The 15,142-nt window shown below is 58.6% G+C and overlaps 1 protein-coding gene across 6 annotated transcripts in view; it reads left to right on the top strand.

Annotated features, from left to right (window-relative positions):
* NPHP4 (nephrocystin 4) overlaps positions 1-12,295 on the top strand; it is a 141,737-nt gene extending 129,442 nt beyond the window's left edge. For 2 of the 6 annotated variants that reach the window (XM_068538758.1, XM_068538757.1), the window contains exons 22-31: positions 1,870-2,096; positions 2,222-2,408; positions 3,237-3,320; positions 7,038-7,194; positions 8,066-8,151; positions 8,731-8,816; positions 9,847-10,018; positions 10,663-10,842; positions 11,123-11,266; positions 11,775-12,295. In XM_068538758.1, coding sequence (XP_068394859.1) covers positions 1,870-2,096; positions 2,222-2,408; positions 3,237-3,320; positions 7,038-7,194; positions 8,066-8,151; positions 8,731-8,816; positions 9,847-10,018; positions 10,663-10,842; positions 11,123-11,266; positions 11,775-11,915 — 1,464 coding nt within the window. In that variant the 3' untranslated portion in view covers positions 11,916-12,295. Of the gene's footprint in view, positions 1-1,869; positions 2,097-2,221; positions 2,409-3,236; positions 3,321-7,037; positions 7,199-8,065; positions 8,177-8,730; positions 8,817-9,774; positions 10,019-10,526; positions 10,843-11,122; positions 11,267-11,774 lie in introns of those variants that run through there. The other 4 variants (XM_068538756.1, XM_068538759.1, XR_011073448.1 and 1 more) reach the window with 4 other exon arrangements.
* Positions 12,296-15,142: the final 2,847 nt, after the last annotated feature.

The following is a 15,142-nucleotide window of genomic DNA, read 5'->3' as shown; positions in this document are numbered from 1 at the left end:
GACAGTCACAGCCTCCCTGTGAGGGTCACCCGGCTTAACCTGTGTGCAGTGCTCAGGACGGCGGCTGCCCTAGCGACAGCGGTCAGTCCCTGCGTCCTCTCTCCTCTGCGTACCCTCTACAGGGACACCCCAGCAGCTCCGGGATTGCCCCTCACGCTAGCAAATTGGTGGCACTAGTCCCACGTTCCATGTTGTCAAAACATGCCAAGTGCCACGGAAGAGAGGACTTTACTTTCCAGAAATGCCAGCACGTGGCCAACAGGTGTCCCTGCCCATCCCTGGACCTGTCACGGGGCCACAGTGCGAATTGCTGCCTCTTGGGGTCTGAGGGGTCCAATACGTGTCATCGCTTTTGCCTGCATGGGTTTCAAATTAAGAAAGAAGACAGGTCTATGGCAGAAAGAGACCGGAACGGCACCTCTGTTTTACTGGTGGCTCTAGGCATTGGTAAAGCTGTTGCTGGAGGATTGGCTCGCGTCTGTACGAGGCTGAGCCTGCGGTTAACGGCAGCCTCGCGCAGTCTGGGTCATGCCAGGTGCCCCCACAGGTGGATCCTTCTTTCCAGCCTTTCCACCTGGCTAGGGGCCGTGCGGGCACCTGATGGCCTGGGGCCACACTGTCTCGGCCTGTGGCTTTTACCCACCAGGCCTACGGAAAACCAGGGGGTGGCCGTCACGGTGCCCGCCCGGGTGGTCAGTCTCACGGGCCAGTCCTGTGCCCACCTCCATGTGGCCTGTCCCCTAGGGCCCTCATCCCAGGGCCTCTAACTGGTGGGCAGTACAGGTTGTGTCCCTGGCAGGTCAGAACAACCCGCTGTCTCAAGTCGAGGTTGAAAAGCCGAGCTCTGTCTGTTTCTCACCCTAAATTACACCTGGCCGTGCTGCCCAGCCCAGCCTGGTAGAGGCTCCGTCCCGTCGAGAAGCTCTGATCATAAAGTGCCCACATAGGGAGGCCTCAGATGTCAACATGACCACCCTCCCGTTTTTAAATCCCCAGGGAGAAACTAAAGGCTCAGCTTCAATTCCCCTGCGGGGGAAAGGCCAAAGCTTTGGATATTGGAAAGTCAGTCTCCAAAATAATTTAAGTGAGAGGTCAGATTCGGCCCTCACCTTCTGAGTTAGAGTCTGAAGGCCTTCAGACGCCTGGGCCTCCTTGGTTTTGGAGGCCCTCAGCACCCAGCTGCGTCCCTAGCACGTGGGCATGCCTTCTAGGTCTTGGGCTTGCAAAGCAGCCTCCGACGGGCCTCACTTTTTACCGCAAGGCACCCGAGAAAGCTAAGCCTGTCCCCAGCCTCTAGAACACATCTGGGGTGGCCAAGCCCATTGAAACATAAGGCATTTGAAGAAGGAGGTGGATGAAGGACCCACGCTGAGCCCACCAAGGCAGCGTGCCTGGGTCTGGACCCTGGCCCAGCTTGTGGTCAGTCAGGCCCGGCCGCAGCCCCTCCTGGGGACTCTGCTCGCAGACAGGGCTCCCGCTGCCACGCCGGAGGCCTGGCCGGTGAGCCGATCACCTACCTTAGTTTGGGGACCATTCTTCCCTCTTTTATTGGTAGCTTCTGCTCTTAATTCCCACTGTGCCCAGGTGGGTGGTTGGAGTCTCGGGGGCATGTGGGCAGAGCCCGCCTTCCACGGGTACATCACCTGTGGGCAGAGGGAAGCTGGGGTGCTGTAGACAGGCAGCCCCATTCCCTGTCCCCCGGAGCTGTAGGTGGCCAGTCCCAACTGACCCCGTGTCGGTGGTGGGGGGGGGGGGTGGTGATTCCAAGGAGATGTGGTGTTTGGGGCGGGTGGGGAAGGGGCCAGAGAACAGCCCCCAAGCAGCAGGGCACCCGGGACCGTGGCCCCGCTTCGGCCCCTGTGTCCGCAGGCCCAGCAGAGCATCCGTGCCCAGCACGCTCGGGACCTGCAGCTCATCGCCGCCTACCGGGAGCGCACCAAGGCCGAGAGCATCGCCAACGCGCTGAGCCTGGCCATCACCACGCGGCACACCATCCGTGCCACGCTGGGCGCCGCCGAGTTCTTTGAATTCGCTCTCAGGAACCCCGACAACACGCAGCACACCGTGACCATCGCGATCGACAGCACTGAGCTCAGGTGGGAGGGCGGGGCGCCCCCTCGGGCCCCCAGCCCCGCCCGAAAGCCGAGCTGGTTTCACCCTCGCGGGTCCTGGGACCGACCGGGAAGGACGTTGTGCCCAGCGCCGTCTCCCCTCCCTCCAGCCTCATCCTGGACGGTCGGGAGTGGCGGTACTTCAAAGAGCTGACCGGCCTGCACACGCCCCTGGAGGAGGACATGTTCCACCCGCGGGGCAGCCTGACCCCCCAGCTCTTCCTACGCCCCCGGGAGATGGTCCACATCCCTTTCAAGTTCCAGACCTTCTCTGCGGGTCCGCGGGCCTCGGCGCAGGTGAGGAAGGCCATTCTTCCCGTGCCGAGGGGGCTGGCTGGGCACCGGGGAAGCCCATTTGCCAAGTAACGTGGGAGATGGGGGCCTCCTGCCATGCGGTGGGAGGGTTAGCCTTCGGCCGTCCCCTGCCCCACCTGCCCCGCCACACGTCCTGGCACCTACGCTGTGCCCAGCGGCCCCGTGGTTCACCTGGGCTCAGGAAAGGCTGGACCACCTCCTCTTCATTCTCTTTGCTAAATTGGTAAAAGAGCGTTTCTTAAACCTCAGAAGATCTAGTGTTTTCTAAACTCCCCAGTTACTGCCATTTGCCCGCTTCTCACATAGCGTTTGCTCCCCGACGTGAACCGCAGAGACTCTGGGGTTTCACGTCAGGCTGTGAGCGAGCGCGGGCTCTGGTAGGGCGGACGCGGCGTGCGTGTTTCTTCCTGACCTTGTGAGTCAGCTCTGTAGGGCAGTGGTCATCACGGAGGCGGGCGTGAGAGGCTCACAGGTTTCAGTGCAGGCTCTTTGGATGCACTTTTGGGGCAAGAGGCTTCATCAGGACCGTGATGAAGGTGTCAGACCTCTGGCTTCGGGTGGAGCTGGGTTACAGGACCTGACCACCGCCCCCTGTCCCCACTGCTCACACGGCCTCCGCTTCCTCTTTGGGGCGGTGGGCTGGTTAATAACAGCAGCCGCCTGGGGTTCACTCTGAGCGTAAACGAGACCCCGGAGCCCTGGGCCCAGGGCGGCAGCCATTCCTACAGGTAGAGACCCCACTGGTAGGAAGAAGTGCCTGTCACCCTGGGCCTCCGTCTCATGACCCGGGGGCTCCCTGGTTTCTCGCAGGCCTCTGCTGAGCTGAGATTCGAGAAGGACACGGACGCTGGGTCACCTCGTAAGTCCAGCACGATGCCCACCAAACACGCCAAGGTAGGGGGGCAGACCGCCCATCCGATGTTCCGAGGTCTTGCAGTGCCAGCCAGGGGTCTTGTGAGAGGACCAGGTGAAGCGCGTCATGGGTCCTGCTGTTTGTTACTTCTGGTAAATAGGACTCAGTCCCATTGCCACCTCAGGGGCGGCTTGTTTGCAGGGCACACTTATCAACCCCCTGCCTGCCGATGGGCTGTCCTTAGGGGAGCTTGGGACACTGTCGTTTTGTAGGAATTTCTGAAGTTTTCTTGTTGTTTGTTTGGTTGGTAGACAGATGCCTTTTGTAGGAGGTTGAAAGTAAAAACAGAAACACTTTTACCCTCCGCCCGCCCCCCCGGGACAGATTTCGGTGCCGTCCCAGACTGAGGACCTGGCAGCCCTGTGTCCACAGCCCCATCCTCGGGGGAGATTTGCTGTGTTTTATTTAAATGTGGAGCCGCAGCTTTGCCTTTGTCTGAGGAATATGTCGGCTCTTTATTTAGGGCTATAAATTAAATCTGAGAGGCTAATACATTTTTCCTTACATGAGTTTGGAGTTTTAAAACAAATCCCAGATATCTTATTCAGCGTGTATCTCTAACAGATAAGGACTTAAAAAACAAAACAAAACCGGGCTATGTGACATCACTGCCCCCAAATTAGTAACAAATCCTCAGGACGGCCCAATGTCCAGTCCGTGCTGGTCACTCATCGTATCACGGTCGGTTTGTGGGAGTTGGGGCCCGCTGTCCTCGAGGCTCTGTCTGTGGCGACGCTGGGCGTGGGCCGGCCTCCGTAGGCCAACCACGGCTTCACGTGCAGAGGCCGCGGCGGGTGGCTGTTCCTGGCGGCCGACGTGTCCGCTAGGATCCACTGCCCACATCCATTATCCCACCAGGTGGAAAACGGTGAAATCCTCTCACTGTTCTTGTACTTACTAGCTGTGACTCTTCTATAAACAAGAGCTTTCCCCCATCAGCCGTTTGGTTACCCTGAATATATTGATACTTAATACCGGAAGGTCAGGATAAATGTTGGGTTCTTTCCCTTTATTTATCAATTTTAAAAATAATGAGTTGTGCCCTGGGAACATCCAAAGATGGTCAGTTTTTGGGGGGGTCTTATCATGAACTCGTGGTTTTGTATCTGCTGTGTGGCAGGCACTGGGCTGTAAAACTGTCTTCTCTCTGGCCACGGCCATACCTTTCAAGTCAGCGCCTGTGCCTTTTTTTCTTTTTTTTTTTTTTAAACAACTCTTTATTTTGAAATGATCTCAAACTTAGACAAAAGTTATAAGAATAGTGCAAAGAGTTCCCATGAATTATTTACCCAGATTTCCCAGTTGTTGACATTTTACATTTGCCTTATCATTCTGTGTCTATATGTATCCCTATTTTTTCTGAACAATTTGCGAATAGGTTATGGACAGACCGCCTGCCCCATTGTTCCGTGAAACTTAGGGCTCGTATGTCCTGAAAATAAGGCCACTCTGTCTCATACAGTCTCATCACAGACCCCGCTTGCACTTCACCAAATATCCCAACCCTGGATCTCTCACCCACCCAGGCTCCCACTGTGCGTCTGGTGGTCCCGCCCTAGCTTTCCTTGCCTCTCACGCCCTCGGTGCTTTTGAAGCGCACAGGTCATTTCTGCTACCTGCCGCTTAGTCTGGGTTTGTCTGGTGTTTGCTCGTCAGTGGGTTCAGGCTCTGCATTCAGGGCAGGAAAAGCACAGATGTTTTGCTGTGTTCTTCTCAGAACCTCTTATCGGGAGGGACGCAATGTTGATTTGCTCTATTGCCAGTGATGTTAATTTAACTCTCTTATTTGGTTAAGATGGTGTCTGCCAGGCTCCTTCAATGTAAAATTAATTAAGAAGTATTTTATAGTTGACAATTAGAAAGTAATGGGTAAGTATTTTGTCGGGAGATACCCAGGCTCTGTAAATATCCTGCTCCTCATTCAACTTCTGCAGCTAGTTTTAATATCCGCTGATGCTTCTTTTTTTTTTTTAACTAAAGTATAGTTGATTTACAATGTTGTGCCAGTCTCTGCTGTACAGCACAGTGACCCAGTTGTACACATAGAGACATTCTTTTTAAAATTTCTTCACTGATGATTCTTGCGTGATGGTTACCCATTGGTGACTTTCAGATTTCGTCATTCCTTCCATGTTCTAAGTGAGGCAGCACTTGGCCTTCATCCGTTCACTCCTGAAATTTGTTTGTCACCATTATGGACCATGAATTCCTGTTTCATTCAGTGGGTTGTAATTTGTTCCTGTCTTTCTTTGTTTTGCTGCTCATATTGTCCCTGGTCCACTGGTGGCTTCGGCTTCAAGCTGGCCCCTCTGTCCTTTTGACATGTCCCTGTCATTCTTGGAGCACTTCCTTCGTGCCCGGCACACAAGATGTTCCAGAGTCATCTTATACATTTTCCTGCTCCATTTCTGAAATCAGCCGTTTATCCAAGGCTTCTTTTAGTGGCGAATGGTGTTTAGAAACTAAAGTCTGGGTGCTGAGCGTGCTCATTACGACAGGGGTGCCCTTGCTTCCGGTCCTTCTGAGCAGAGAGAGCTAGGGAGTGTACGTCTGTGTGTGTGTCTATGTGTGTCTATGTGCACGACAGCTAAATAAATGGTCGGTCATTGTAGAGTTGAAGTCCCAGCGTAGCGGTGAAATTCCGGCAGGAGTGTCAGGGCACAGCTGCCGGGGATGAGGGTGCAGTGGTGGGGCTCGCCTCCCAGCAGATGTGGGAAGAGACGCGTGGGGCAGTGGCTTTCAGGTGACGCTCCAAGAAGGTAGAACCAACACTGTGGGTCGCTTAAAGACCCAAAGAGGGGAGAATGGTGAAGAAAAATGGGAGACGGTGATCACGAGTTCAGGAGGGGCTCCCTGGGGCGGACGGGCAGGGTGCTGAGGGCGCAGAGGGTGAGCAGCGTGCACCGCGTGCCTGTTCCAAGCCCACATGGCCTCGTGGGTGGCGGCCCAGTTATAATTTGTCTGGTTACACATCTAAAAGATTTCATAATAAAACTCACCAAAGTGGAAGAGCGTTCTTTCCCACGTGGAAGGTTTGTCTGGGGGCCCGAGCTTGGCGCCGACCGACGCGGGAAGGTTGCTCTGCCTTGGGGTTGGCCGTGTGCCGCCCTCTGTCCTGGGCCCCGAGAGCTCACTGGGCTGGCCGAGTCCTGGAATAAAGGCACCGGCTCCATCGTGTTCCCAGTTAGGACCTGTTTTGGGCAAATAGTTTTTTTTAGTAAGTAACTTTTTTTTTTTAAAGGAAGTTTGTATTTCTGGCCGTTTGGCTTTAGGCACAGCCCCCTTTTACCGTCTGGGGGACATGCTCTGCTCCCACCCACGAGGACCCAGTGAGGTTAGTGTCCAGATCCTTCCAGAACGACTTCCCAGCCTGCAGGCAGTGGGTGCGTCGGCGGGGGAGTCGGGGCCGCAGACCTTTCTCGCTGGTCTTCTTGGCACGTCCCTCCCCTCCGGGAAGTGGCAGGAGCGGCAGCCGTGCGCGGTCTGAGCGTGTGGACCCTGTGCTGGGCCCGTCCTCGCGCGTGGGCACCTGCGGCTGCAGACCCCGTGCAGCTGACCACGCCTGTCCTTCCCACTTCGTGGGCGTGAGCGGACCCCGTGGGGACCCCGTCCCTGTCCGTCCAGGGTGGCGCCGTGCACGCGGCTGCCCACGGGCCCTCGTGCGGGTCCTGAGGCTGCGCCACGCGCTCTCCCGGCAGGTTCTGTTCCGCGCAGGCAGCGGCAAGCCCCTCGCCGTGCTCTGCCTGACCGTGGAGCTGCAGCCCCACGTGGTGGACCAGGTCTTGCGCTTCTACCACCCGGAGCTCACCTTCCTGAAGAAGGCCATCCGCCTGCTGCCCTGGCACACGCTTCCAGGCAGGTACCGCTGTCCCCGCGGCTGACATTTGGCAGGTTCAACAGGTGGAAAAGGCTTCTCCCCAAGGGTGACAGGTGGTGTCCTTACGTCATCCTGCGATGCTCTTTTTTTCTTTTTGTTTTTAAAAGATTTATTTATTGATTGCTTACTGTGTTGGGTCTTCGTTTCTGCGCGAGGGCTTCCTCTAGTTGCGGCGAGCGGGGGCCGCTCTTCATCGCGGCGCGCGGGCCTCTCACCATCGCGGCCTCTCTTGTTGCGGAGCACGGGCTCCAGACGCAGGCTCAGTAGCTGTGGCTCCGCGGCCTGTGGGATCTTCCCAGACCAGGGCTCGAAGCCGTGTCCCCTGCATTGGCAGGCAGGCTCTGAACCACTGCGCCACCAGGGAAGCCCCCTGCGATGCTCTTTAACTAAACACAGGGCACAGCTGTAAATTCTGCCACTTGCCTCAGTCGTTTGATCGTTTGACATGGTGACCTTCTCACCTCCTCTGAGATGACAGGCGCCCTTGGCAGGCTGATTCCATTCTGAAATCCACAGCCCTGGGAAGGTTGCCCGGCCTCGGGTGTCAGGCTCTGCTCTGGCCTCAGTCCTGAGCCTGGAGAGCTCTCCGGGCTCCCCTCCACCTGCGGATTCATTTCCAGCTGGTGCCTTTAGAACAGATCCGAGCCTTTCACGTCTGGCACTGGCTCCATGGCACCCCCGCTTCCTTTTGGTTAGTCTCTTGGGGTGAGTCCCCAGGGAGGCGGCTCGGAACGGAAGGGCCAGTGTCCACGCAGGCGGCAGTGTCCATCCCCCAGCAGGGTTCATTGAACACCTGTGATGGCCCAGGCTTTCGGGAAAAGACATTTGTTGTGATATTCCCCACTCCAGGTGCTCCCGTGGGGATGCCCCGTGAGGACCCCCCGGTCTACGTACGATGTAGTGACCCGAATGTCATTTGCGAGACCCAGAACATGGTAAGTTCTGTAGCGCCCTCCCGGGAAAATCCTTCCCCGCCAGGTCCCGCCCACTATCTGCACCCCTGGTCTCCTGCAGCCTCTTCATTTGAGGGTTTTGCTTAAGCGGTTTCTTTCTAAGATGCTGAAGGGCTACTTTGACAACCTCATGAGAGCTTTATGAAGGAGTTTTCATTTTTTCTGCTAGCAGATCACTTCCTTGATTATCTGAATTTAAATTAAAAAAAAAAAGACATGAGGCAAACTGAATAAAGTGAGTGGTGATTAAGGCACTTATGAATTGCCTTTGTGTAAGGATAACGGCCATAATCATATTATGATTGGTTAGGAAACTGGGTAAAATCTCCTGCAGAATATAATTATTAAACTCAATATGAAATCAAGAAGTTAATGATTTTTCTCTTTTGTAGTGACAAAAATAGTGAATTCTGATGAGTACAGAAAATGAAAAACGTGTTAGGGGGAGGGGGCCTGGTTCACACCTGCGTTTGCTTCCTGCGGACTTGGGGGGCTGGGGTCAGAGCAGAGAGGCAGTGGTGTGGCCGTGATGTGCCCCCCCCCCGCCCCCCCGTCTGGCAGGGCCCCGGGGAGCCCCGAGACGTGTTCCTGAAGGTGGCCAGTGGTCCCAGCCCGGAGATCAAAGACTTCTTTGTCACCATTTATGCGTGAGTACGTGGGCCCTGGTGGTCTGGAGGGTGGGAAAAGGGGGTGAGGAGGCAGGCTGGGGACTGCTGGTGGCAATGGAAGTGGGCCAGCCCTGGCTGCCTCTAAACTTGTGACGGGGCTGGGGGCCATCGGGCCTTTGGCCACATGAAGTGAGGTTCTCAGACTGGCCGGGGCCTTGCAAGGGCACCTCTGCTCAGAGCGGCACCACAGCCTAAGGGACACGTCGGGAGCCCAGCCAGGAGAGAAACTCGAGGCTGCTTCTGCCCCAGCACAGTGCCAGGACGGCCCAGGCAGCCCTTGTCCCTGGGGTCCCGTCCCCGAGTCCGAGGGAATGCAGGCAGCGGTCCTGCCCAGGCCTCCCAAGGGGAGGTGGAAGGTGGCATCATTTCCTTTGATGCCCGAGGACTGGGTGAAATGACCCTGGTCCCTTTACCTTTTCCTGTAAGTCGTATCTCCCAGCCCTCGAGACCCTTTAAAACCGGTGCAGGCTGGAGGGTTTGGTGCAGCCCACCTGGGAACGGGCGGGGGTCTCCTGTGCTGAGTGCCCACCCGGCTGAGGGGCAGCACCAGTCCTACACCTGCTGTGTGGTGGCCGCAGAGTGTTGTCCTGATGGCCCATGGGCAGGTGATGCTGAACCCCATTTACAACCAAGGGTCAGCGTCCTCGGGCACCAGGCAGCTAACGCGGGCCCCAGGCTCAGGCCCACGTGACCTCCAAGCCCACGTCCTCATCCACGCTGTGCTGCCCGTGGACTTTGCTCCAGGCCTGGTTTGGGATTAAGCTGGTCTAGGTGCACGTCTGCAGAAGCCCACGTTGCCGTGCCTCCAGAGTATCTGTTCAGGGTCAAAGTCACGCAGAGGCCGCAGCCCCGCCTGAGAGCTTCCACCTCAGAGGGAAGGTGGCCGAGCGGGTGACGGCGGCTGGGCCCCAGCCTGCCCTCCTGGCCGCCTTTTCAGCCTCCTCGGGGCTCCTCTCCCGCGGTTGGTGTCCTGCCCTCGCCCGACCGTGAGTGGCTTCTGCCCGCGCAGGGACCGCTGGCTGGCGACGCCCGTCCAGACCTGGCAGGTCCACCTCCACTCCCTGCAGCGCGTGGACGTCTCCTGTGTCACAGGCCAGCGGACCCGCCTGGCCCTTGTCCTTCGGGGGATGCAGACAGTTAGGAAAGTGAAGGCTTTCAGCTCCCACCCCCAGGAGCTGACGGTATGGCCTTCGGCGGGGGCGCGTGGGGTTGGCTGTTGGGTTTTGCGGGTGTCCCCTGGCCCCTCCCCATCCTTGCCCGCCCTGGGGAGGGGGTGGGAGCTGGGCTGCGGCCTGGTGGTCGGTCCTGAAGACTTCGATAGAGTCTTCATTCAGATCCCCTTTATCAGATGTGCCGTTGTGGGATGAGAGACACGTAAACCCTGAAGGTTAATTTGTAGAATTGTTGGGAGGTAAATATTAACAGATACTCTGGAATCAGTGCGGCTGCAACCGTACATCTGGATAACGAGGGTGACGCGGACGCCCTGCCAGCAGGCCAGGCTTCAGAGCTGGGGCTGTAAGCTCTTGTCTCTCCTGAGGCCGCTCTGACACTTAGGGCGTCGCGCTGTGTGGGAGGGGACTCGCCCCGCACAGATGGGGGCACAGACTGTGACCCGCAGGCATGGGTGCTGGTGGTGAGGTCCGCTCTGGCCTCAGATCGGGCCTTCTTACCTCTGACCCCACGCAGGCCAGGGGACCTCCCGCCCAGCACAGGGGTTCCCCTGGGACCCGCTCAGCCCCTGGGCTGCGCGCCCAGGAAACCCCTCGTCTGCACGACTCGAGGGGCTGCCTCCCGACCTGCTTCTCCTCTGTTGTTCCTGAAGACGGACCCCAGAGGCGTCTTCGTGCTGCCCCCTCACGGGGTGCAGGACCTGCACGTGGGCGTGAGGCCCCGCAGGGCGGGCAGCCGCTTCGTGCACCTCAACCTGGTCGACGTGGACGCCCACCAGCTGGTGGCCTCGTGGCTCGTGTGCCTCTCCTGCCGCCCACCCCTCATCTCCAAGGTCTGACGCGAGACGCGCTGGGCCACGCGGTTCGGGTGGTGTGTCCTGTGACCTGGCCTGCCCAGATCCAGGCCGGCGTTTCCTCCTCCCGGCCCCTCTGGCTGGGGAGCTGGGGGGTGGGTGTTTCCTCCTGTACCGTGAGCCCCGCGACCGGGAACTCGGGGGGCTTGTCTGCCGTATTTATGGTGACGTCCAGCGTCTGGGGCCCAGGAGTGCAGGGCAGGCTTGGGAAGAAGTGGCTGGAGAAGGAGCCCGGGGCCAACTCCTGCCCTCCCCACAGGCCTTTGAGATCACACTGCCTGCCGGGGGCGGGAAGGGCGCCAACAAGCGCATCACCTACACCAACCCCTACCCCTCCCCGAGGGCCTACCGCCTGCACAGCGACCACCCGCGCCTGCTGCAGTTCAAGGAGGACGCCTTCCAGGTGCGGGGCTGCACGGGGTGGGGGGCCTGGGCGCTGCTTCTCCCGGGACCCTGCCTTGGGGGCGTCAGCAAGTCCTGGGCGAGCACGGCCCGTGGCCCCCAGGGGCACCCTCTGCTGAACTCTGCCCGGGGCCTCTGACCCAACACCCAGGCCCCGGCGGGGGCAGCCCTGGGGGCGACCTTCCCTGCAGTTTTGCAACAGTTTTATCCAGACTGCCTGGCAAGTTAGGCCTTTATCTCCTGTGACTCTTTCGGGGAAAGTGAGCAGCGGCTCGGGCGGACCCGGGTCTGTCGCTCGGTGGCGGGTTTAGTGACGCGTCTCCCGGGGCTTGGGAGGAGCAGCCGTGAGGGCTTCGACAGTAACACTGGGAAGCTTGGCTCAGAGCATGAGTGTATGTTCCGGGGCCTGCGAGCCTGGGGAGTGTGTGTTTGCCTGTGTGGAAGCGGCTGGAAGAGAGAGAGAAAGGGGTCGGCGGGGTGGGCGCTAGGACGGTGATGCTTCTTGCCAGGTCGGGGGAGGCGAGACCTACACCATCGGCCTGCGGTTTGCCTCCCGTCGGGAGGCCGGGGAGGAGGAGATTCTGATTTACATCAATGACCATGAAGACAAAAACGAGGAGACGTTTTGTGTGAAGGTCATCTACCAGTAAAGGAGCGGCGGGGGCCGTCCTGCCGCTGTTCAGGGTCAGGCGGCTGTCCCGGAACTCGGTCCCGTGGACTTGGCCGAGGGAGGGGGGTCGCCGTGCCCCTAACCGTTTGCGATGCTCCCACCCGGTCAGGCTGCTGCCGGTACCACCCGCGTAGCAGCCCCACGGGAGTCCTGACCGTGAACGTGGCGCTCCCGCTGTACCCGGGGCCCGTTTCTCTCTGCGGCACGCGGGGGATTGTCACCGTCTGTGACGTTAGGATTTACTGTCAGCAAAATGTATTTTCTGAATCATTTTAAATGATAAAATTATGTTTTTTTAACTGAGTTTTATACAAACACTGTATTATTTGCTATGTAATGTTTTTTATGCTGGTATTATTATTTCACATCTTTTAAAAAAGTTGTACGAGATACTAAATTTTTACACGTTTCCTCTTTTGGCAGTTGTCTTGAGCGTTTTCTGCTGTTCTCACCGTTGTCAGAGTTTTCTGTCTGCAGCATAAGCTTGCTTTTCCCTGGAGGATGATGTTGCCGAGGGACAGTCAGGTGGCCCGTGGTTTGTGGCCTCTGGGAGAGTCTGCTCAGTCCTGACCTGAGGGGAGGGCAGCTCTGACCTCTGCTTCTGTTGTCACCTCTCCTGCTTTGATTCTGGTCCCCCTGCCTCCCTTTGTAAGGCCCCCGTGATGACATTGGACTTACCTGGAAGATCCAGGACAACCGTTCGTCTCAAGATCCTTAACTCCACCCCCTTTACCACGTGAGGTCACCCAGTCACGGCGTCCAGGGATCAGGTCAGGCCGGCGGGGAGGGGGCATTGTACCGCCCACCCCCATCCTGTTGGCCAGAACCTAGTCACTTGGCCACACCCAGCTCCAAGGGGTCTCAGAAATGTTGTCTTTCTTCCAGGTGGTCGTGTGTCCAGGTGACTTTGGGGGATGGTATCCCTAGCGGGGGGAGGGGGGGAAGGTTTAGGGGGGGCAGCCAGTCATCTTTGCTCCAGCGCTGCTGGTGGGGATGGTGAGAAGTGGGCAGACGGGGAGCATCCCAGGGATGGAATCGGCAGGGTAGGTGACGGATTAGGGCTTAGAAACAGAAACTTTACCTTCAGTCTGTTGGAAAGATGGACAGAAAGGAAGCGTGCTGTCCCAGCCCCGGGGTGGTGAGGAGACGGCAGGGGGGTGGCCAGCTGTGCGCGTGTGCAGATGGGAAACCAGACTCCCATGGAGAGCAGCCCATGATGGGGGGGGGGTCTCTCTGCACCGTGAACCCAGGGGGGCTCCCCGTGATTGAGAGCAATAGCCGGGGAAATGACCGGGCAGGCTCTGTGGAGAGACAGTCAGCGAGGCGGCCCAGGGTCAGACGCACCGTAGGCAGGAGAGGGGCATCGGCTGCCCCCTGGGAGCCTGATTTAGACCCCAACCCCGTCAGCGGGGTTACAGACGGCACCTGCACTGGAACTGAGGCCAACCACCCCACCCCCGGGAGGGGCCCCCGCCCCAGCAGCACCCAGCAGCACCCTGCAGCCTCCTGCCCACAGGTCCTCCCTGCCGGGCGTGAGCCCCCAAAGAGCGGCGTGGAGTTGGATTCTGGGGAAGAGAACCGCCTCAGGCCTATTGACCAGTCTGCAACGGGAGGACCCACCAAAGGGCCCGTCTGTCTGTCGTTCGGATGCTCCCTGTTGTCTCTTCAAGGGCGGCCTCTGCGTTTTGCACGCCTGCCGCGCGCACAGCAAGATCTCAGCTCATCCACGCCCCGGGCCAGTCCAGGCCCAGGCCCCGCCACCAGGGACCAGGCCCCGGCGGGGAGTGTTTTAGGAAGGAAGGCAGTTCTGGAGCCTAGTTGCTTGCTGTCCTGGGGACACACGGTGTGGTGGGGAGGTGGGCAGGTGACGCTTTGCTTTCATCTCCTCCCATTTCCAGATGCTTCCAAGAGCCGGAAAACCTAGGGGCCGCTGCTCTTCCTAGAGGCAGATCCGCTGGGAGTGCACTTCACCCACACGCAGTGGTTGGGACCTCAGCAGCTTCCTTACACCACGTCTAGTCTACAAGGCAGAGACTGCAATGGGGCCTGTGCAGGCCTTTCCGTAGCTCAGGCCGCCATCCCCAGCGAGCTGTGCCGAGGCACCGGCACCAGCCCTGCCCTGGCTGGAGGTGGGGTCGGGGGCGCCCCTCCCCACTGTGCCCGGGGGTCCGCAGGCTGCAGGTGCAGGAGCTGGGGGTGGTGGGGCGCTCGAGGAAGCAGCGGCCGGCCTTGGCCGAGAGAGAGGCCATCAGCCAGGGATGCTCATTCTCTGGCCCTCACTCCCTCGTTAGTTCGTTCTTTCATCCATACGACCTTGGCTGTGGGCGCTCCTCCGGGCTCTGTTTGTGCAGGGGGTACGGACACTGTGGTGCCCTGAGACGGACACCTTCCCGGCCCCAGGTCAGGAGCTGACCTCCTAGGGGGGCTCAGACGATAAGAAGTGGGTACAACATAGACAGTCGGCCGGGCGGTGATAAAGTCTGTAAGGGGAAAAGCAGGAGCAGGGCGTGGAGCGGGTTGATGTTAGGAAGGAGGTGACTGAGCGGTGGTGGGTGAGAAGGGAACAGGAAGGGGTGGAGGGGCTGGGGCAGGTCTCGGGCTTGTGGGCTGCAGGCTGATTCTCGGGTGATGCAGGGGTGACGGGGCTGGGGTTGGCAGGTGCCTCGCCTCAGGACCAGCACCGGGGGCCACATTAGTGACCCGCCTTCCCCAGTGGCCACTGCGTCGGCGCCATAGGGGCTGGTGAAGCTGGGCTCAGCTGGTTCGGGGGGCGTGGGGGGCTGTCCATGCTTTTTTAAGTCAGAAAAGCAGGTTCTCTACACACAGAGGATCTTTCCCTTTGCCCTTCTTCCCGTTCCCTCCTCCAAACGCCCTCCCCCCGGGGACTGTGGCCTTCTGGTCACTCTGGCATGTACACCCCTCTCTTCTTGGGCGCTGGTGAGGATTTGAAGCCCCTCCCGGGAGTGAGAATTGGGCACAAGATGGGGGCTTGTGCTTGTCAAAATGTATGCCGTTCTGAGCGTTTTTTTCTTCCCTTTCTTTTTCCTTTTTTTTTCTTTTCTCACAAAAAAGAGAGATTTTAAAAATTATGTTTATTTATCTTGTCTGCGCGGGTCTCAGTTGTGGCACACGGGCTCTTAGTTGCAGCGTGTGGGATCTAGTTCCCCGACCAGGGATGGAACCCGGGCCCCCTGCACTGGGAGTGTG

Source organism: Eschrichtius robustus, chromosome 3, assembly GCF_028021215.1.
Source record: "Eschrichtius robustus isolate mEscRob2 chromosome 3, mEscRob2.pri, whole genome shotgun sequence".
NCBI classification, from domain to species: Eukaryota; Metazoa; Chordata; class Mammalia; order Artiodactyla; family Eschrichtiidae; genus Eschrichtius; species Eschrichtius robustus.
The sequence above is the reverse complement of the archived record's forward strand: the minus strand, read 5'-3'. Positions and strand labels throughout refer to the sequence as shown.